The following is a 23662-nucleotide window of genomic DNA, read 5'->3' as shown; positions in this document are numbered from 1 at the left end:
TACATACAAGTTTTCTATCCGTTGTGGCCTTTTGTCTGCAAGCAAACCCAGTCCTAGGATATTCAGACACTGCGTTGTCAATGTTCATGTGTAGACAAGAAAAACGGAGCTTTTTGTTCATGATGTCAGAGTTTTTGCCATTATCTTCATTGGTCATGGCCAAAATAGTGCTGCTACTAACCTTGTTAACACGACTGTTTACACATAAATTGTATCAAAGATTAATTCCACCTTGCGATCAGACCACCCTTATGATGCATTAATGTGTCATTGTTGGTAGGTTTCTGGAACTGTTTTTATTTGCCAACATACTTTAGGGTTAGTTAGTTTGTTGTGCTCTTGGCTGCATTTTTAACTGTATTTGCATTTTGATGTGGAAGATTTTTTTTTTTTTAACCAGAGCTTGTGTGGATGAGGTTTATTTCTGAGAACCCCAGGGAACCCCAAAAATATCTATGTACATGTGGACTAAACCTAAAATGCATAGCTTGAAATAAAAGTAGGGGTTTTGCACTGTAGCACAGCAGGCGTAATTTTTCTAACTTTTTCTAAAGTGACACTACAGCTTTGCTGTAATTACAACGGTTGCATAGCTGAATCATAGCTGACGTTGAATGGCACAGGATGTGTCAGCATGGAAAGAGTACAGGCAGACACATTTTCATACCTAAATTTTCAAGGTAAGAAAAATGCAACTTTAAAGGGCACAAATATGGATAAGAGTCACCGCCTGAATCACTGCTGCATCAGTGACGACACAGAAAAAGTCTAAAAAATGATGACAACATATGCCAAGTCACAAAAACCTGAGCATAAAGGAACCATCATTATTAGTAGATCCTAACAAACACTGACTCAAACACGCTTTACATGAGGTTTTGCTTGACACTGCAAAGTACAGAACAGCCTCCTTCCTGACCACTGACTTGATTTATCAATGCTAATGTCACCAAAAACCAAGCATTATGAGCCTCATCAGTCTGTATCTAGCAAGACAATTTTAATTTACTAAAAGATGTCTCAGCTGTCTGCACAGCCCACTGCTGAATGCTGTTTTTTTCCTTCTAAAACGTTTGCCAATGAGACTTCACAGGCATGCTGTAGCAAGCTGACCACTGACGATAACAGCAGCGGGATTTGTTGTTGCTTATGTCTGCATATTTAGAATTTAAATTTAATTTGCCATCATCTTTTAAAAGAAATACTAAAAAACAGCAACAAATGAATTATCTTTTCTCTATCGCAGCCTTTAGACACATTCAGTTTGATTTGTTCAGCCATTTCATATTATTTCCACACTCCCATAGCATTTCTAGACACCTATTCCTTAATATAAGTTGCAGAAATGTCACTGTCCTGTATGACCTCCTCTGCCGGGCTGCAGTGTTTGCCCTCGGCCAAGTGTTTCCTCACAGATGATGCTTCAGTGGGTGCAGCTGAGGGACCCTGTCATCCAAAATCTTTCTGGATTTCGCACACCATGTAGACCTGTTGACGTACATTTCCCTGTGCCATGAATTTTCATTTTATCTGTGTGTCAAAGTAAAAGAAAAGAATCTGCATGAAGCTAAAGATCTGTTATGAGTGAGGAGATGAGGTCGCTGAATTCCCCTCTGCACTGCTGCAGCACACACCATCTGCGTTTGGTCACAGCTCTTTGACACACCTTCTGGAAACTTATGCCACCGTCACATCAGGCTACTGAGGTGCTTTTTGTGTGTTGGCCCCAGTGCAGTCACCATGGCAACTGTGTCTGAGGAGCAAGTGACACCAGAGGAGAGAAAGTACCTCGGTTCACTTTGATGGAAGAGTGTAATTTATTTTTATTTTTTTTTCACTCGTAGACAGAGCAATATTATTCATCACCACACAGCTGCTGACATTAACACCTTCAGTCAGCATCTTTGTCTTCAACTTTTGTTGTTAAACAGCTTTCTGAATTTGGCCTGAAGAGATCCATCTCAAGTTTTAAATAATCATACACTGTGATATATGGCCTTGTGATATATTTAAGCTACAGATGAAATGGCATGACCAATATTAGCTCATTAAAAATTTAGTCTCCCATATCCTTTTCTCCTCGTTAGCCAATGCGATCTGCTTTATTTAAAAATCTAGGAGTTCTTGCCATTTTAATTAAAATTTCAGCCAGAACTGATGGGTTTTTATTATGTCCTACAGTATGACATGTCTGGTGTGATTATCATTTTTAAGCAATCAATATATATTTTTTTTAGACCTTTAGAAAATATAATTTGTTCTTTTCTTTTTAGTGCTCAAAAAAATAAAACCAGTATTATGAGAACAGTCAATCCAGACCTCATATGAATTCCACAGTGGCAGTAATTATTGAACTGTGTGTTTATGAGACAATCCAGTGGTGCAGAGATTCACTTTATTTGTGAATATACTATCTGTCTTTCATGATTGATTTTTATTTCTTTGAGTTACAGATATTGATTGCATCGCTTGCTGCAACATGATGCTACGTGAGATACTTTATAGGCTAATTAATTAATAAACCCACTTTCCAAACAACGGTTTTTGCTTCTCCCCTGCAGAAGAACTGATCAGCTGGGATCACACTCGCATAAACTGTTAATTGGCTCTGTACTGCACATCATTTCTAGATGTACAGAATCAGTGCTTGAAAAAAACCAATTAAAAAACATCGGCATCTGAATGATTAAACCTCAGCATGTATGTTTTTTCAAAGGAAACATTTACTATCTAATACATTATCCATGGATATCATTAATTCTGGTAGAAACCAACCAGCCATCTGTGGTCAGAACAGACAAATGTGATGTACGATGCGATCACTCCTGTGTTTTAATTAGTCTGTTAGTTAGCTGATATATTGTGAAGCTGTAAAGCTGTCTCTACTTCCAGTAGTAAGTGTTGGCCAGTGGGAAATCCAGGATGATGCTGGGAAATTCCTCTGGGCCATTTGAGATTGGAGTCACATAAATTGGGGCAATCTGCTGCTGACGTTGACTAATACAGTCTTAAAGTGAACAGAGTAATGTCTTTTTCTACCTGCATTGTAGTATTTTCCAGGCCAGATCTGTTTGACTTAATTCCTGCGTGGAGTACACAGTTTATTTATTTCAAGGTGTATGCATTGCCTTCCTGTTTCTTTCATCTGACAGGTACAAATAGTTGGTATTCGCCTAACAGATGCTTCTCTCCTGTTTCCTCAGATCTGACACTGATGTGCTCCACCTATTCAGACATGATATAAGTCACCCATGTGCGGTTCTAAGAGTCAGAGCAGTCTCATTGCAGCACGCCCCTGTTAAGGACCCTCTGGTGGCCACACCGCTGAATCACAGGTCATGTACGGCAGTGCCAGAGCTGTAGGCCATGTAGAGAGCAGCCCCGTACGGTCCCCGCGCCTGCCAAGGTCCCCCAGATTGGGCCATAGAAGGGCGAACAGCGGGAGCGGGGGTGGTGCGGGGGGCAAGACGCTCTCCATGGAGAACATCCAATCCCTCAACGCTGCCTATGCTACTTCGGGGCCCATGTACCTGAGCGACCACGAGGGCGTGGGCTCCACTGCCACGTACCCAAAAGGCACCATGACTCTGGGTCGCGCCACCAGCCGGGCCATGTATGGGGGCCGCGTCACAGCCATGGGCAGCAGTCCCAATATTGCTTCAGTGGGGCTGCCTCATGCTGACCTTCTGTCTTACAGTGACCTGGGCTCCCTCTCCATGCTGCACCCCCACCACCACCAGGGGGTGCCCTCCGCTCTGCTCAGGCAGGCTGTGCGGGGCAGTGGTGGGGAGCTGCTGGAGATGCAGGCCCAGTTCAGGGAGATGCAGAGGGAGAATGAGATGCTGCGACGAGAGCTTGACCTGAAGGACAGTAAGTTGGGATCTTCCACCAACAGCATCAAGAGTTTCTGGAGTCCTGAACTGAAGAAGGAGAGAATAATGAGGAAAGAGGAGGCGGCTCGCACATCAATCCTGAAAGAACAGATGAGAGTCACTCATGAGGAGAACCAGGTGAGACCAGTACTCTAAGATGTCATCGTCCACTCATTACTGCGGAGAATTTCAGTTGCTGCTTGTCTGTTGTCTTTCTGTTTTTTCAAGTACTGTCCTCTCTGAGCTCTGCTTTCACCATGCTCTTTTTGGCAACAGACCACAGTCATCCTCAGTCCAAGAACACAGAATTATTGCAGTCAGTCATGTTTTTCAATACTTGTGGAAACCTTTCTGGAAAGAGTTCGTTGTGTACATAAATATTTAAAACACACTCTCCTCGCCTAGTACTCTGGTGCAGAATCAATGTCATTTCAGCCACAAGAAACACAAAACCCCTTCAGTTTAGTTTTCTACAGTATGGTTGAAATCTGAGCTTCCACTTGTTTGTGATTAAATGGAAAGCATGATGACACTGCCAAGAGGTGAAATGAACTTTGCTACTCACAGGATGGCTGCAACATTGCTTAATTCTAGCTTATTTTTAAAGGTTCAGCAAGATTGGCCCTAGAGGGGGAGACGTCAAAAGGTTTTTTTTGCTTGCCTCAGTGTGGGGGTGTAGTCATGGCCCAGTTAAATCAGTTACTGACAAGAGTAGACACAAGGCCCACAGACAAATGTCAAGGACACTTAAACACTCTCTGTATGTCTTACTCTCTCGACATCTCTCTCCTTTTCCACTGTCTTTCCTTTATATGCTCTGGCTTTGATCATCTCGCACTGTTTACTTCTGTTCATCCCGTCTTCACTACATGCAGTAGTCCTCTGTTTGTATTTCCAAAGAAAAATGCCAATTGGCAGCTGTAGTCTTTTTTTAATTAACCCACTTCTCCCGTGCACAAAATTCAACTGGAAATAATGTGGATATAAAAAACAGCTGAACATCACTCGCCACGCTTGTATTGAGTATGAAAAATACTCTCTGTGTCAGTGTGATTTTAACGATTTTCATGTCAAACCTCAGTAGCAGGATTACAAATGGTTGGCTGACTCATAGTGCAGACGGAGCATTTGGATATAAAGGCTTTGGTTTCGCTGGATATGTGAGCTGCAAGAAAAAATGCATGACACACTTAGGTAGACTGTGGAATAGGTCAGCATATTGCTTGACTGGCTAGATTGAACTCTACAGTGTTTGGTTTTTTGTTCCTTTTTAAGGCAGGCTGTGGCATGATGCAGCAAATTGAACGACGCCTCCAGCGACGTAAAGGCTGAATTTTGCCAGCTGGTTGTGGTCTTTGTGGCAGTTTGTCTGTCTGGTCGCGTGATGTTTTCAGACACTGAGCAGCCAGTAGGCCGGTCGTTACTCAGAGTGGCAGACGCTGTCGCTCCACTCCTCAAGGTCATCGCAGGATACCATTAGTGGGACCGTGACATGAGACCTCTCTGTCTGTGCGCCTGCTTGGATTTGTGCATGAGAACACCCCTAATAGTTTTTTGACTTACCTGATTTCACAGTACCTACGCATTTCTGGCTCATCACTGCAGCTTTGTCGTGCTTCTAAAGGATGACTTTATCTGTTGGTGACCAAATGCAGCTTCTTTTATATCCTTATGATTCATAAAGTAGCGTAGGGACAGCATTTGGGAGGAGGATGTGGCTGTTGGAGCCACTGACAGGGTCAAAGTAATTCATCATCGCACATTTATTCTTTACGTTCGGTGCCATTAAACACTCAGCGTGAATCCTTTTATATATTTTTAGCTTGGCTTCATCCATTGTAGCTGAATGTGTCCAGCGGAATTGAAAGCTCCACAGTGTGGGCTTTTATGCCTTTGTACCTGATACAAAGAGAAGACTTTTTTTTTTTTTTATCCCCAGCTTTGTCCAGTGTTCACTCTGCCTCTGCGCTGAATGATATTTATATCCCTCCTGGTAGGGTTCATTAATGAAGTATGTCAGCTAATAAAAGGCAGATGTGCCTTGTTACTGTAATTGGTCTTTTTCTGACTTGATTTCTGGGCTGCGAGGCGCCCTTACATAAGTGTATACTTACGGTGGGGTGGTTTGGTCACACCCATTGGGCTTGTTGAGAGGCTGACTGAAGAACAAATTGCCTCATTAATAATGGAGTAATTTCAGGCCATTCATTACATCTGTCTTGTAGCACCCTTTACAATTGCATCAGGTGCCTCAGGCTTCTATTAGCTTGAGCAAATGCCATGCATTATTTATCTTGCGAAAATTAAGATCTGGGAATATGTGCTTCTTTTTACAGCATCTTCAGACAAGAGGGGAACAACCTAGACATTATGAAGTTTGTCTTTCAGCTGTTTTGTAAAGCACAGACTTCACGGTGAGTGAAATACCAACCGTGGCCTAAAGAGCTTTAATCAAGACAGTCGATGGTCATGTCCGGCAGTAACGATTAGCCCGGAACTGTTTGCATGGTGCATTTTTAATCTACCATGCAACTGGCTCAGGCTGTTGTAACGCCGAGCTGTTTGAGTTGAATTCAGCTAAATTTTTTGTCATGCTGAAGCTGGACAAGAGCTGCTGGAGGCGAGTGTGTGAGCTAGAGCGTACCATATCTGACTGAGTCATGACCACTGCTGCTCAGCCACCCAGTCAGCCCTCATCAATGCATTCTACAAAAATGGAGGCTGAGCTTCCTGTGTCACTGTGCTCTGTCTGTGCATGGATGCACTTCTTTACTGTAAGCTGCCAATTGTTACATGCTGCTTAGCATTCACAGTGCGAACACGTGAGGGCGAGAAGCACAGTGGTGTGTCATGAAAGTGCTGGGGGTCGGGTCTATTCTGAGCAAACTATGAATAAGCATTTGTATGCATTTGTGCCCAATACAGTCACTGAATGTGTGCAGATGGAGATGTTTGCATTTTAGATTAGAGGATATTTCTCTTTGTAGTTGCACAGAGCTTTAATCATTACCAACAGTCTGCATTGTGTGTAGTCACGATTATTCGTTTGCACACATGATTAGTGGATCAGGTGAATATAGTGTGCATTAATGCCATATGCTGCTTTGATATTTAGCTCCCTTCATTCAGTTGCAGCAGCCGTACATACATGACAAGCAAAAGTATTGATGTTTTTACTGATGTTATGACATGTTGAGCTCATGTGGACACAGGAAGTATCATGTGAGTAGCCACTTTGCTTAAAGTGCTCGTGGATCCATCCTGTGGCAAAAACCCCCATCGAAGCACATAAGATGGCTGCTGCTTCATCCAGACGACAGGAAGGTGCTGAAACGAAGAGACTCCCTCCTCATTTTATCTAGACAAGATGAGATTAAAATGCGGAGAAGCAGGGAAACGTTTACCGAGCGCAAGGCTGGTAAGATTAAGATGGGAGTTGAGAATAGAAGAATAAAGCAAAGGAGATAAGACTTGTTACAGTCTCTTGGTGCTGTTTTGTCCAATGTAACACAAGTTTACATTGGATCAAAGCAGCGACATCAGTGCAGAAATGTCCGTCTTAACAAGAAACTGAAGAATCCCGTATTAAAAATGCTCAGTGCAGTTTTACATTTAGGCTGTAGCCTTCTAAATATATACTATTTCAACACACTATACTGAAACACTGTGTAACAACACAGAATATAAGCATTACTGTATGCAGTTTTCCAGCATACAGTAATGCTTATATTCTGTAACGCTAATCAAACAGTGATCATATATATCCTAACTCTGATTTGGTGTCATTGCTGTAAATGAATCCCAGCCTTCATATTTATTTGAATGGCTTATTGATTGCCTGCATTGGTAGACTGGCTGGTTTTCATAAAAAATCACTGGGAAATCATAGATTTCACCTCATAATTACTGAGGAGGCTGCCTATCATTATTTTGCATCAATATTGAGTGAAAGATTTAAAGTTTCCCTGTGATGAAAATGAGGTTGTTTTTTTAACCTTGTTAAACACGTCCATATGACTGTTTTTATATGCTAAAAGACACATGAGTGAGAAAAGCAGTCAATGCCACAGCTAAGCATTTCCGCCTTGAAACTGCTGTGTACCAATGACAGTCTCCAATATTGTTCCAATATTACGACTTTGCATTTTATAGCGTAGAGTAATTTTACAGTTTTTGAGCCATAGGCTCGTAGGTGAGGATGCAGCAAGTCGTGGAGGGCTGGGTTAAGAAAGAGAGGGAACTTCATAGAGCTGCACATTTTAAATTACTTCAATGAAAAAAGATTAGTTTTAGCAGTTAAATCAATAACCGGAGAGGGACTTTGACATATAGTATTGAATCAACTAGCTGTCACTCGAACATGGTGAATGTCAGAGCATCACAGATGTACTAGTGCTTATGCAGTCAATATTATCCTGGCAGTATCCTACAAACAAGGGAAATTATTGAGAAAGAAATGTGGGCAGCATAGCGACCAACAGGGCACAACAGAACTGCAGAGTCACAGGATCACATCTATTTGGCCACTTTTGCTCCATGTAGCTCCCCTCTATTGATGCCTGCCTCTTTACTCTATGCTATTTATGGCATAAATGAAGAAAATATAGGCCTATAGTAAACAATGTCAGCGTTGGTTAGTCAGTTCACCACATCAGTCCCATTTGAAATAACTCAACATCTACAGTATGGATTGTCTTGAAATTTTGAGCAGACTTTTATGGTCTGATGGAGGAAAAACTCTAATGCCTTGATTGATCACCTGACTTTTCCGGTGGTGCCACCAGCCAACCAGCCAATGGGCTGACATTTGATCAGATGTCATATTCCCATCAGCACGGCTGTAATTTTGTTAAGCACTAATTTGTGAATGTTAGGGTGTTAATTACCTAAACTGCGATGGTGAATACGGTAAATGTTACATCTTCTAAACATGTTAAAATTGTCACAGTGAGCATTTTAGTTTTCTGACATTAGCATTTAGCATAGAGAACCACTGTGCTCACAGAACTGCTTACATGCCACCAGTCTTCTTATTATAGTAGTTAGATCAATATTATCAATATCACCTTCTTTATTCTCACATGATTCACACATATGAGCCTGCAAACCTGGTACAGCGATAAAACAATATTCATTGTGAAGTGTGCATGGATTGCTAAAAATGCTTACAAGGCACAGGTGCAAGGGTTCTAAGAGTCAGTGGGTCTCGGTCTAGAGCCTCTTATTGAAGTAATGGTTAACATTTCTCGTTGATCAGTCAAACTACCAACCACAACGAAACACAAAACATCACTGAAGAGACACAAAATTAGTTAAAACACCTAAAAAAAGAAATAGAAAATAGCTGAAAAAGAGATCCAACTTACCCAAAGAATCACAAACACCAGAGATGCAAATGAATACTAAAGATTTGGAAAGACACATACAGTTACCGGAAAGAGATGAAAATTGACTAAAAGGAATGCAAAATTAACACAAAAACTATTGCAAACAGAACTCCATACACATCAACTTTCTCTTTTTGTCTGGGTGACATGCATCTATGTAGGACAGGTGGGGGACCTTTTACAAGTCTGTGCCCAGGGGCTTGTCTCATAATTCGTCCATGCTCTAAGTGAGCAGACCAGGCCCAGAGTGCCATCTCTCTGAGGCTTTGTGCTGTGAATGCAAAAATGAAAAATCTGAATTTGTGTGTGAACTTCATCTGACCCTTCCCAGTGACACTTTGACACTCAGTAAATCAAAGGAAGCCTAAAGAATAAAGACTTACTGCTGGTCTTTGGTTTTATCAAACTGATTAAGATTATAGTTGGTTGTTCTTGACTACAAAGAAAACTTCTAAAAACTGCCCCAACGTGAGTCCTTTGCTTTTCAGATGATAAACTGTAATTATAAATAAAAGATAATAAAAATGACCTTTACCACACAGAGTGAACACTTAAAATTCAGCAAAGAAAACTTGTTTTTGCATTCAGTATGGTATGAATTAACTCCTGTGTGCTGTTCTGAATCAGATTTCTGCATTCATGCCACTCTCAGACTTTCTTGTAGCTGAGTGGTGATGAATAAATGCAGCGTTTGCTGGCGCGGTGTGGGTGTAATTGTGTATTGTCAGCCATCACGACATACAACACAGAGATTAGGAATGTAGTGAGCAGTAGGCTACTGCGACTCAGCGCTTTGGAGCTGTCCATCTGTCAGATACAAACACCCGCTTCCTCTTATGCACACACATATAGCAACACACCAAACATACTGCTCATGTGCCACCTGGCAAAAGAGCTGAATATCACCAGCTTTAAGTGTCCGTCTGTGGATGGAGTAGCTTTAACAGTTTTCATAGCTCATTGCAAAACACATTTTTAGCCATCATGCTGGTGGGTCAGATATCAAGTATAGTTGGTTAAAAAAAAAAAAAAAAAAAAAAAAAAAGTGTAGTAGGTAACTGGTTTGGACTGCAAACCATTGGAAAAAAATTATGTTGCAATATTTAGTTTTACTGCCATATATATTTTGATATGACAAAATACAGGAAATTTCACAAGTTGATCTTCATTAATCTATTTGGAAAGAATCATCAATTCTAAGACGATTAGGACGATTTTATAGCGGAGTGCATCTGCCTCAAAGATAAAAGGTGTTTTCAAACAAACAGCCATTTAAAACCTTTTTCATATTGTGTAACACTGGCAGAGCCATCCAAAAAGATTTTTGCTTTGGATGGCATTCAGACCTAGCTTTGCACTCATACTGAGCTCAGTAGTGCTGATTTAAATTGTCAAACAAATTAATTGTGTTGCTTTGTGTAGTGACAACACTTGTAAGACGCTGCTGACAGACTGTTTTTGATCAAGTTCATCCTTTTCTGATGTTGATATATTTTCTTGAAGCTCATTTAGTGTCTTTTTGCAACCAAATCTTTCTTTTCAGTGTTTCTCTCCTCTTCCTCGCTCATTTTTCTGTGTACATGTGGAGACTGCATGTCAACAAACTCTCTCCGAATAAAGAGAAAGAAAAGCAAACTCAGTCTTTCCAAGAACCTTTAAATCTCAGTAAGTTATTTTCTATCACACAGTTAATTGTAGATTTGTTGTAGAAAATGAGAACTGCGTGAGTTTTCTTTTTATATCAAGCAGGAAAAAATAGTATAGTAGCTTGATGTCGGTCCATCCATCCATTGTCTATACAGCGCTTAATCCTCATTAGGGTCATGGGGGAGACTGGGGTCTATCCCAGCTGATGTAGGGCGAAGGCAGGGGGCACCATGGACAGGTCACCAGTCTATCGCAGGGCTACATATAGAGACAAACAATCACACTCACTTTTATACCTACGGACAGTTGGGAATCACCAATTAATCACAGCCTGTTTTTGGACTGTGGGGAGAAGCCGAAGTACCCAGAGAAAACCCACATGTGCACAGAGAGAACGTGTAGACTCCATACAGAAAGATCCGATGCCCCGGCTGGTACACAAACCAGAGAACTTCTAGCTGCAAGGCGACGGTCCTAACCACTGTGCAGCCTGTAGCTTGACGTGTGAAAGTTAGTTAGTTTACCTTACTTCACATCGCACTTCATGCAGTGACTATTACATGACTATTATGCATTTGCATATCACCATATTGATGCTGAAACAGTGCATTGGGCAGCCCTAGTTGAGACTGGTCAGGATTAGGTATAAGACTAAGTTTAGGTTAAGGTATGGGGAAATAGACTTCATCTACCTCAGTACTGAGCCTTGGAATGTAACACCAGCACAACTACAGATATCATTGTTTGTTTATTCCACCAACTGTGCCAACACGTACACATCTCACCAGCTACTGGATGAATTATTGTCCAGACAGTCATAGCCAGAGGATGAAATCTTTGATTTCAGGGATCATTTCTTTAACTCCACCAGCAGAGTAAAATCCTCACCTAACACTGAAATGCAGTAACCTCCTAGACAGATTTATACCAACAGAAATTTATAGACAGATATTCATAAAAATGACAGAATCCAGCTCCTTGACTATTGTAGCTCTCAAAAGGATTTTCTGTTTCTGCACTACCAGATTTGTGACAGCCAGTTACCCCTGGCTGCACCACGTCAGTCAGGGAGGGAAACAGTGGGGCTCAACTTCGCTCCTTGACTCTGGTGAAACCTCTGGAAGTTCGTTTTGTGGATATGCAGTGAAAGAGAAACCTTCTCGTGAGACAGGGTGACCACAACACCTATAACTGCTGAGTCATGACTGACTCACAGGAGCTGCTACAGATCTGCTGGGGGTGACAGGGGGGAGATACGGGAGGAACGGCTGTACAGTCGTTTTACCCCACAGTGCAATTATGCAAATGGAATCATTGGACTGCCGCTTGCAGTTTAGTTCCAAGACAGCAGGTTATTGATCTGGGAAGAGAGAAAGAGCTGAAATGAGGATAAGAGAGAAAAGATATAAAGAGGGAGAAAGAAGTTAAGTTCAAGTAAAGTAGCGGGATTTGCAGGGATTTATTCTCTACATCTTCACAACTCATGAAGGAAAACAGTCATTTCTTATTAAGTCTGATTAGAACAGTATTGCTTGTTTCAAATTAAGGTGAAGAAGGTGCATTTTAAAGTGTTTTTATGCATACAGAGAAGATCTGATTTGTTTGAGGTGTATATGAAGCGCTCCATTGAAACATGAACATTTCCATTACAGAGGAAGTTCTAGCATGTGACAGCATGAATATACAAATCAATGGACTTGGAGAACTTTGGAAAAATAAAAATAAAAAGAGAGCAAAAAATAATTTAACATGTATAATCTGTTTTTTGTTGCTGAACCAAATAGCAATGATTCACATAAAGTAGTGTGACCAGAACTGTTTGTTGTGGCAGAAAATTCATCAGCTTCCACTGCTAACACAAACACTGCCCCCTGGTGATTGGAAGAGCACATGGTTCACATAGTGTCACGTCACTTTTGTCCTGAAAGAGGTTTTTTGCATTTAAATATATTTTGTGAGGATCCATAGTGTTTTTAGATAACTGCAAAGCAATTCACTTTTTATATGATAGAATCAAATACTGTTGTGCATGTTTGCTTGAAAAATTACTTAAATGATAATCAGTCGTAATTGCAGTTAAATTTTCTGATTAAGTAACCAGTTAATTGGCTGACTTACAGCAGCATCTACTGTACATCATTACATAATGATCCTAATGACTACTACCGATTTTATTCATGGTACTTTTTGTCATTTGAACTCAACAACTAATCCTGTAATCAGGTCGAACTAATCTGAGATCAGTTAATGTAAATTGTAGGGGTTCATCGGAGCCATTTTTAAAGCAACTTCAAATCTTTTCTTCATCTCTTTCCAGAAAGGTCATTTTGATAAAGTCACATTTTGTCTGTAGGTTTATAGACTTTTTTCATAGCAGGCATTTTGACTTATCAAAGAAAAAGCACAGGGGAAACTAATTTTATTAACAATGGCTCAGTTCCATTGAGTGTCCAAGTAAATCATGCTCACAGAGTCAGCATGAACAATACCAGGACCGTGGAACTGACTGTCTTAATGAACTGCACTCAGTATTAAAATTATTCATTTCCTGTGTGCTTTTCCTGCTATGACAAGCCAAAGTGTCTGTTGTGAAAAAGGTCTCCTGTGAATATGCTGTGCTGACTGATGGCTGAAGACTGATAAACTGGCAGCTCTCTTTGAAAACTCTGGCTGGTTTTGTGTTGATCATCCATCTCTGTTGCATCAAGCTCTGACGCTCTGTTTTCACCACACATTTGTTTTTCTGTTCATTCTGCCCATGCTCTGCAGCTGCTGGATGCCAGGAGAACCAAGGTTTGTCCCTATGTTTGCACCACGAGTTGCGTGCACAACATAGAGTCACCTTCAGTGTGGCGTGTATTTTCAGACACCTGGCAATCCTTATGTATCGTACAACGTCTCCTCCTATGAATCCTGTAAAAGGAAGTGGAAGATTCTCAGCAGTTCAGTCCTACCCTCTTTGTCCCATGATATGTCTCCCCATAGACACTGTAAAGCTAGAAAATGATTTGTTTGTTTAATTACATCAGTCTGAACATGTCTGGTGCTCCATCCATCTGTAGTAAACCCCTACAACCCCAGAATGCCTGTAAAGTTGGTTTGATTTCAATGAAAGGAGCCGTTTCCACTGCTTCAATTCCTGATGGGGCCATTTTCTGGGCGTAGATTGATCTGTGTTTTTGTCTCTCTCTGCTGGAGGAAAAGTTCAACAGACAAACCAAGACTGAGTCCATATATGAATGAAACTGTGCCCTAACGATGTTCCCCTAAACCCAGAACCAAGCTTCCTATAAACTATGAAATATGTTAGACTTAATAGTGTGTGGTTTAATTTTATTTTATTGTGGATACAGACATGCAGACTGTTATCCAGCATTATGGCTGCTTTGTCCCTACAGTGGATGAATAATGTAGCTTCAATGTATTCTTTTGCTATTCTGAGCTGTTCAACTGTGATAACTCGTACATAATCAAAGGCCTAGTCTTTTCTTACATTATACCCACTAATCCTAAAGACACCATTTTTCTAAAAACTGGGTGCCTCCTCTGAGGTTTGAAATACAGTATTTGTCTCCAGGACTCCACTTATAGTGGGTGTCTGAGAGATTTCTGGTGCTGCAGGAGACCATCAGGATGCTCTTCATGTGTATAATAAAAGGGCAACCTTTCGCAGCAATTAAAGAATCTCCATATAATTCATCTAAAAGCATTCAAATATCCAATCCAATGGACTTACTTATGGTTTCTTTTATAGTTTCTACAAATAAGCCATTCTTTTAACATCAGTTGTTAACAGTTGATTTTTTTGGCCCAAGGTAAGTCATGTGTTCCTAATGTTTGACCCGCTATAGCGTTGATCCACACAACTGTGTCCAAGACTATTTCAGAAGTGTGTTGTAGTGTGTGTTTACCCTCCTGTTTAGTGTTATCATAAAAATATAAAATGTTGCATTGTGTGTTGTTCCTAAAAAAGACTTTCAATCATTTTTGAGTCTCTCTATGTGTGTATACGTGTTATGTGTTTGTGTGTGTGCTCATCAGCATCTCCAGATGACCATCCAGGCTCTGCAAGATGAACTGCGCACACAGCGAGACCTCAACCATCTGCTTCAGCAGGAGAGCGGCAACCGCTCCGGCTCTGAGCATTTCACCACCATCGAGCTGACGGAGGAGAACTTCCGGCGGCTGCAGGCCGAACATGACAGACAGGCCAAAGAGCTCTTCTTGCTGCGGAAGACCCTGGAGGAGATGGAGCTGAGGATCGAGACCCAGAAGCAAACGCTGGGAGCCAGAGACGAGTCAATTAAGAAGCTGCTTGAGATGCTGCAGAGCAAAGGGCTGCCCCCAGGGCCAGGCAGGGCGTCAGAGGAGGAGGAGCAGGAGAGAGCCAGACGCATTGCTGAGGCCGAGGCCCAGCTGGGACACTTGGAGGTCATTCTGGACCAAAAGGAGAAGGAGAACATTCATCTACGAGAGGTATTTTATAACCAGGGTTACATTATTATGTGGCATTCACTGTGTAAGCGTTAAAACTGAGTGTTTTTTGGTTTGTTGTCACTAGATGGCAGTGCTGAATATCACAAAATCAATATGCTCCTCTCTGCTGCTTAAATTGTATCATATTGATTATGCAACGTGTAAACGGAAAACTGCAGTGCACATCAGTTGCATGAAGCATTTTCCGTGCATAGAGATACATTTTCTATCCATTGTGTGGTGCATTTTTTAAAGTCTAATTTTAGCCAAATAATCCCACTTTCATCAGAAATTGCAATTGATTCTGCTGCTCCAGTGCGACATAACACTGTATCTTGTTTTTAAGGAACTGCACAGAAGAAATCAGCTGCATCAGGATCCAAGCAAAACCAAGGCTCTGCAGACCATCATAGAGATGAAAGTAAGAACTCGACTCACATGCAGCCTGATCACAACCACATACAGCAGCCCTGTCAAATAGGGCATGTCTAAATTATTATTTTTCATCGTCTCTGTCTAAAACCAGATGTTCTGTTTGCACACACTCGAGTGACTGATATCCTCAGGCCTTGTATTGCGTTAACCACTGAGGCTTTTGTGTTCTACTGAATCTATTGTTGTCACTGGCAGCTGAGTGAGTCATCAACACTCTGTCACATCTCTCTATCTGCCTCTCACACACACATACTGTATCACCTCACAAAGCAGTTGTGTAAACATAAACAAGAATCAATATTACTGTTCAACACTGTGGCTCACTGAAGAGGCAGCCTGCTGTGCCAAACTGGAACACACTGGTTTCATGACTTATTTTTCTCAATAATTAGCTCTTTAATGTTGCAGACTGTCTGCACACAGACACTGTTGTTTCAGTAAATTTTTTACACAAGAGTTTTGTATAGAACTGCATAGCTTTGTTTAGAATTTTACTAAATATTCCAAGCTAAATGTGTATCAGGTGATGTTTGTGTTTTCTCTTTGATGTTAGCCTTAAAGTGGCATTTTTGATTTGAATAATTTACACAAAACATTTGTGTAAAATACCTCAGTGAGGCAATAGAACAAGCAACAAGCAAAGGAAGAAGATGTAATGTTTTATGTGGCTTTGAAGCTTCAGAGGAAATTAAAGTGTATTGAGATACTGGCACAAACATACATATTACATGAGACAGTCTTTAAGCTTGGCTTGGACTGCAGTTTTTAGAGACTGCACCCATCTCAAACAAATTTAATTTGACATGCATCCATGTTGCATTCCTTACAACAGATTTTTAAAATGCTTATCTCGTATTTCACGGTTATAAATGTCCCAGCACTTGTTGTGCGACAGCTGGATGTGGCTCCAGAGATATCAGGGCCATCCAGCTACTGAACCGCTGTAGACACCACCAGCCTCACTGCAGAGGCCTGACATCACTTCCTCAAAATAAATCATGACATCATCGCTGAGCTGACACAGCCCCTCTCTCTCGGCTGGATCGGCGCTGTGCAGGCCCCAGCCTCTCTCTGCTCGGTCATGTGACATCTGGGCTCAGGGATCCTGTTGATTTTCATACAGCGCGAGGGAAGTCCCGCCTCCTCCTCCTCCTGTGCTGTGTAGGAAGACCCTGCATCTCTCCCCCTCCTCCCCTCTCCTCTCTCCCTCTGCTGTGTTGATGCTGATGGAAGCACGAATAATCCTTCCTCTCTCTCTCTCTCTCTCTCCCCCCGACATCCCTCCTCCTCTCCTCCTCACTCACCAGAGACAGTGCACAGTATATAGCCTGCCTGCTGCTACCATGGAAACAGGTGTGGTTGTTTATGACAGTGAGAGGCCAGTATGCAGGGAGATAGAGAGAAAGAGAGACATGCAGAGGCAGGGAAAGAGAGATAAAGAGCAAGATTTACAGACCAGGTCGATGTACCAGTGATTACATGTGGATGGAATAAAATCACTCCTCTTTGAAGGTACGGTGTCTTGTGTCGATTGCAGCGATGTTAGTTCATTGATGTTCATCTTCTAACACTGAGGTGAGATGCAGCAGAAGGGCGAAGTGCATGTACATGTACAGCGCAGTTAACCCCTCAGATCCATCATTCCTCATTACGATACATTACCCATGTTCCTCTGCATTGGGCTACAACTGACCCTGCTAATGGCCACAAGTTCATAAGTTCAGAGGCACTCGGAGGAAAGAAGGAGAGACACAAAAAGAGAGAAAGACAGGAAGGAACAAGGTTGTTCTATGCTCTGCTGGAGAGGGAGATGGACCATGGCTAATCTTAAAGACGTTGTATTATTTATTTAAAAAGCCGTGAAGCTAAAGCTGCACTCACAGTCGCAGTCCAGAGACTGGATTCTGCATTGATCTGCAAGCAACTACGGCAAAAGCTACGGCTTGTTACTTTCTCTTCCTTTCTCTTTGCCCATTTCTCTCCGGTCCTGGCTGGTGTCTGCGAGCTGGATGTGTGCTCAATATTTCCCAATGGTGATTAATCCTCTGAGCCGCTGCAAAGAGCTGGGTAGAAAGCTTCTGATTTCACCGACAGATACTGCAGTTGCTCTGAGCTCGACCAAAGAGCTTTCTCCATTCTCTCTCTATCTCCCTATATCTCTCTCCTGTTCTACTTTTATTCACACTCCCTTTCTCTCTCTGCCGATATGTCTCTCTAAATCTCTTTTGTTCTCTGTTATTTTTCCTGTTTCTCCTGGACTTGTGTTAGTTTATTTGCATCATGCAACTTGTGGACATGCCAGTCTGGGTTTTGAGGTGTGTCTCCTCCGCATGTTTGTGTGCAGGACACCAAAATTGCCTCTCTGGAGCGCAACATTCGAGATCTGGAGGATGAGATCCAAATGCTGAAGGCAAACGGCTTATTGAACACAGAGGACAGAGAGGAGGAGATCAAACAGATGGAGGTCTACAAGAACCACTCTAAGTTTATGAAGACTAAGGTAGAGACCGCTTGTACAGTGCATGTGGAAACACTGATACTGTAAAACTGTAACAAACATGTTGTTGTGGGTGCAGATAAACCTTGAGTTAGCTGCTTTAACATTTAGCTTAAAGGGCAATCTTAGTGTCCAGAGTCAATGACAGCATCGTTTTCAGTGAACTGACCTCACCTGCTTTAGTTTTCAGACCAGTCACTGATGACAACTTGTGTTTGCATGTCAGAGTTAGAGTTATATAGTCAAGCCTCCAGCACAGCGGCATCCTAACATCTGTAACTGCAACGAGGTGCTTGTGTCTGTGGCTCTCTGGGGCTCATGTGTCTCTTCGGAGCTTTGACTCTGTTTTTAAACACCGCTCTGTATTAGTCTATCAGGTGCAGACCAGCCACAGTTTTGTTATTCTATTTTTAGACTTCTTTCATCAATCATGAATAGAGATGATGTATAATATATGACGAATGCAGGGGAGTCAGTCCCAAATGCATTTTTAATGAGAGAAAAACGTGTTGATGAAAATTGTGCAAAAGCTGCAGCGACAAACGGAGGATTCTCACACAGATACGAGCATGTCATGATGGTAGAAACATCACTAATGTAACACTGCTGGTCAAGTGATCTGTTTCTTGTGTTGTACAGATTGACCAGCTGAAGCAGGAGCTGTCCAAGAAAGAGTCAGAGCTGCTGGCTCTGCAGACAAAGCTAGAAACTCTCAACAACCAGAACTCAGACTGCAAACAGCATATCGAGGTGCTCAAAGAGTCACTCACTGCCAAGGAGCAACGTGCTGCCATCCTGCAAACAGAGGTAATGATAAACCTTGAACTTGTTTACATACATATATACAGTATATCAACCTAACAAAACACTGCCTCACGAACATTTTCATCCTCCTTCGCCAAACTGAGCAAATAATTGGCCCACGCCGGGACCGAGGCTTATTACTGCAGATCATATCAGCACTTTGTTTTTGCGTTGGGGACTTCGGTGGTGACCCGAGATACAATTGACAGTATACTGTCACAGGACATTTAGTGGAACTCGAAAACATCAAAAAGCTGCACCAATGAGTAAACAGCTGTGACAGTGAAGATGGCCACCTCAGTAAACTGCTCAGCACGCATGTTTTTTCTGCATTTGCATGGGGATTAAGTTAAGATAACTTAAAAGCACTCTGAATAGTGATGTTTTCCCTGTAGATTTAGCAGATAAGAATCCCCATTTGGAGTAACCAGACGAGCCCAGATTATACAGACCTGTTTTATTTTAAGCAGTCTCATTTTGTGGTGTTTCTTTGAATGTGTCATGCTTCAGGTGGATGCTTTACGTCTGCGTCTGGAGGAGAAGGAATCCTTCTTGAACAAGAAAACCAAGCAGCTGCAGGACCTGACAGAAGAGAAGGGTACTCTTGCTGGAGAAATCAGGGACATGAAGGACATGTTGGAGGTCAAAGAAAGGAAGATTAATGTCCTGCAGAAGAAGGTGAGGATCAGACACGAAGAAAACCTCACCATTTACAAAACTCCAAATTACTCCCTCACTTGTTCTTGCATTATTTATTGACTATGCTGATTTGTAGTGTGAGAGCTTATGTAATTTTACTCTAGATATCAAATGAACAGTGATTGCATCGTCAGATTGTCCTGGACTAAACCAGTCACACTGTGAAAACACAAAGCAGAGTGGTTACTGTGTCCATTAAGAGTGAGAGAGTCTCTTGCTCTCAGGGGGAAAGTGCACATAGAAAGACAAGCAGGAAGATATTTCTGCCTCACTGGCTCTAGTATGTGTATGTGCTATAAATACTCAGTGTTACTCCCTCTCTCACCCTGACCTGCTCACCCATTCCCTTTGTTTTTTTTCTTTACTCCTGTTCAGTCAGACCTTCTCCCTCTCGTCCATCCACTTTTATCTGTGTTCGTCATCTCTTGTGAATTCTGAACCTCTGTTTCTCCTATTGTGGTTTTCTTTCTCTGTTTTGTCATTAATAAAAACATCAAATTAGATCAGTGCACATGCTTTACCTTTCTGTACTGTATTAAAGGCTCACTTCCCATTTGCTGACAAACAGTAGCCTGATACATATGCTGTTCTACACTTGGTTCTGCTTCTCAAAACTCTTCTTAAAAGCTTGACAGTTTTTGATGTATTTCTTCCTTAAACGGGAAATGCTTTGTTGCAAAGCCCCAGCACATTTCAGACTACAAACACAGCGGTGTCTGTAGAGGGTGTTATTCTTCAAAGACTTCTGTAATCACCAAGTCCAACTATTACACCAACTTTAAATACTGCTTTGGTTTTGAGATCACGCTTCTTACCTCTCTGCTGCTTTCATCCTCCCCTCCCTCCGTCCTCCCGGTTCACCTCCTCTCTGAGTCAGATCGAGAACCTGCAGGAGCAGCTGCGGGACAAAGACAAGCAGCTGGGAAACCTGAAGGACAGAGTCAAGTCTCTGCAGACCGACTCCAGTAACACAGACACTGCCCTGGCCACCCTGGAGGAGGCGCTGTCAGAGAAGGTAGAGCACTGGAGTGCAACATCAGGTTGGGATGTGAGGTGCATTTATCAAGCTGGTAATAGTGCAGTTTTTGAAAGAGGAAAGTGAAATCCTTCGTAAAGTAGCATATTGTACACTTCTAGCAGCTTCAGAGTTTCTGGTAGGAGGGTTTTTGTACTCGTTTTAGTATGCAAAATTAGCTGACTGGTGATGGCTTCAAATTTAGTGTACAGACATCTGAGTGACTTTAATTTCTCAACTCTTAGTGAGAATGTATATCCTAAAATGTTGAACTTTTTAACCTTTTCTGTTACTTTACTCAAAAACAACAATCAAAGCCTTCTACAGAAGCTTTAGGCTTAAAAAGGCATTTAAATTTAAGGGAATTTCTATCCTCCTGCAGAAGACTGCAGTACAGAAACAGATGTGAGCACACACCTACCAAAGACCTGGAGTTATTGTTCAAAATATCGGTCATCATGAATAATACATTAACTGAAGCAATATGTATAATTCAGGAAAAGGTAAATTTAATCTAGTGGTTGCTTTTGATCTGATTATTACTTTCCTGCTCCAGTGCAGTTTTTTGTATTTCCAATCAGCTAGTTTTTGATGATTTCATCCCAGCTTAATAAAAATAAAATTACAAAAAACTAACAGCAAGTCTCTGGAGTAAAATTCCAATATGGTGCAGGCTGTTGTGAGGCTTGGCATCTTAATTTATTTTGTATTTTAGCTAAATCTAATTTCCTAATCACCATTTCATATTATTAAGATTATATTCTGGATCTTATTATATTAGTCCAATGTTAATTTCACTTTAATTGCTACAGGAGATATTAAGAACTTCGCAAATTGCATTAACTTGTGGTTTTAAGGTTTAAAAGAATGTAGATGTACAAGTCCCTGATTGAATGTGTCATTAATCATGTGTTCACTTGCTCCTTATTGTTCCATATTTTGCCCCTTTTCAGCAATTTAATGAAAGTATCACATAGCCTCTGGAGTCTTTCATTTTTTTCTGCTCAAAACATTGCAAAGATGGTTCATTTCACCATCACTTTACTCCTGGCTGTAGTCCTGTTTTAACCAGGCTGCTTCAACATCTATAGCTTTAAATGGAGCTGCCCCTTCAGGAAGAAGACTCTCTGTGTGACTGATAAAAGAAATATTAAATTCACATCACATATTGTATGTTGTTTTTAACTCATGAGTATAATAAATTTGTCAGACGACTTTGTGAATAGAAGATCTGTATGTTTTCATCTGTGCAGAGGTTCAGCTTGATTAAGCAGCTGTTGGTTAACATGTGGTCTTAAATGGGAGCGTTTCTCTCACCATTTCATACTCCTTGCATTGTCCTACAACAGAAACAGAAAAATATGTAAATGAGATATTAAAGCATCACTGAAAATTCAAAAAGTAGTGTATATGAGCACAGAGAGCAGAAGAGATGAAAATAGATTTAAAGTGATGAGTTTAGGTTCCATTAAACGCAGTGACTCAACCAGTCCTTATTTATCAGCCTCAGATTAGTGTTCAGATTGTTGATTTCTTTTTAAAATCTCTACAGAGCAGCAAAAAGCATGTTCTTTTTTTTTTTTTTTTTTTTTTTTTAAACTGTGTTTATTTTACACCTCCAAGACTGTAAAACATACAAAACACTATAAACATATTTTCACCATATGGAACCTTAAAAGTTTATATTTTCTCTCCGGTGTCAGAGTTTTAATGTTTTGATCAATGTGGACTGTAATTGTTCACTTTTAATGCTGTGTGTTTTAGGAGAGGATCATAGAGCGTTTAAAGGACCAAAGGGAGAGAGAAGACAGAGAACGTCTGGAAGAAGTGGAGTCATATAAGAAGGAGAACAAGGATCTGAAGGAGAAGGTCAACAGCCTGCAGATAGAATTAACAGAGAAAGAGGTCAGTGAGCGAAGAGATTGTCTTTGTAAGGGTTGTAGGGGTGTGTCCATATGACTGTACACATGCCGTGCCTTTATGTTTGTCTACTCTGCTGCGCTGTAAAGCTTGCACCGCTCCTCTTTGTATGTACTGTACAGCACATATTGGGGCTCCCTCCCTCACGAGGCCTTTAGGTGACATTTAAGCATTCACCTCTGGCACTGTGGCCTACTTACACCTGCTAACACTGTGCTCGCTTGCCTGGTTTAAACTTGTGCTAACTGTCTGTGCTGGCTCTCCACCTGCAGTCCAGTCTCATTGATCTGAAAGAACATGCATCATCCTTGGCATCCTCTGGCCTCAAGAAGGATTCAAAGCTCAAGTCACTGGAGATTGCCATCGAGCAGAAAAAAGAGGAATGTAGTAAGTTGGAGACGCAGTTGCAGAAGGTAGGTGTGCGTCTCTCAGTGTAGGATCAACACTGTGAATGTGCAGTTTTGATTTAGATTTTGTAAAACAGGTACTTACCACTTTTAAATGTAGAACTATCATATATTTTACAATTAAACAGACAGTTTTAGTTTCAGCTGCAGCATTTTTTCGCTGGCTGTTTTGGAAGAAATAAACAGATTAGATCACATCTGACAATCAGCTGAAGCACTCACAACCATCAGGCATTTTAAACTACTGTCACAGCCATGTCTCCTTTTTCCTATACCTGCGGTATCTGAAATACCCTTTTTGCTGCAGACTGAGGTAAAGATGAGAAACGATGGAAAAGCCGAGTCCTAATTTGAGCCAATAAAATCTCCACATTACAGTAAATCTAACATGATACCACAGTGGTCTGTTATAGAAAATAATGTTCATATAAATGTTAGGAAAACAAGCTTAATGCAGATGTTGCTCCCAAGTCTTGCACTATATGATCTCCATATAAAGTCTG

The 23662-nt window shown here is 41.3% G+C and overlaps 1 protein-coding gene across 7 annotated transcripts in view; it reads left to right on the top strand.

The window, feature by feature from the left end:
- Positions 1 to 23662, top strand: part of erc2 (ELKS/RAB6-interacting/CAST family member 2) — a 41875-nt gene that overhangs the window by 3497 nt on the left and 14716 nt on the right. For 5 of the 7 annotated variants that reach the window (XM_055011011.1, XM_055011015.1, XM_055011014.1 and 2 more), the window contains exons 2-11: positions 3204 to 4010; positions 13676 to 13699; positions 14948 to 15382; positions 15729 to 15803; positions 18162 to 18317; positions 18954 to 19121; positions 19629 to 19796; positions 20695 to 20832; positions 22597 to 22737; positions 23025 to 23165. In XM_055011011.1, coding sequence (XP_054866986.1) covers positions 3339 to 4010; positions 13676 to 13699; positions 14948 to 15382; positions 15729 to 15803; positions 18162 to 18317; positions 18954 to 19121; positions 19629 to 19796; positions 20695 to 20832; positions 22597 to 22737; positions 23025 to 23165 — 2118 coding nt within the window. In that variant the 5' untranslated portion in view covers positions 3204 to 3338. The remainder of the gene's footprint in view (positions 1 to 3203; positions 4011 to 13675; positions 13700 to 14947; positions 15383 to 15728; positions 15804 to 18161; positions 18318 to 18953; positions 19122 to 19628; positions 19797 to 20694; positions 20833 to 22596; positions 22738 to 23024; positions 23166 to 23662) is intronic. The other 2 variants (XM_055011017.1, XM_055011013.1) reach the window with 2 other exon arrangements.

Source organism: Amphiprion ocellaris, chromosome 5 (genome assembly GCF_022539595.1).
Source record: "Amphiprion ocellaris isolate individual 3 ecotype Okinawa chromosome 5, ASM2253959v1, whole genome shotgun sequence".
In the NCBI taxonomy this organism is placed as follows: Eukaryota; Metazoa; Chordata; class Actinopteri; family Pomacentridae; genus Amphiprion; species Amphiprion ocellaris.
The sequence above is the reverse complement of the archived record's forward strand: the minus strand, read 5'-3'. Positions and strand labels throughout refer to the sequence as shown.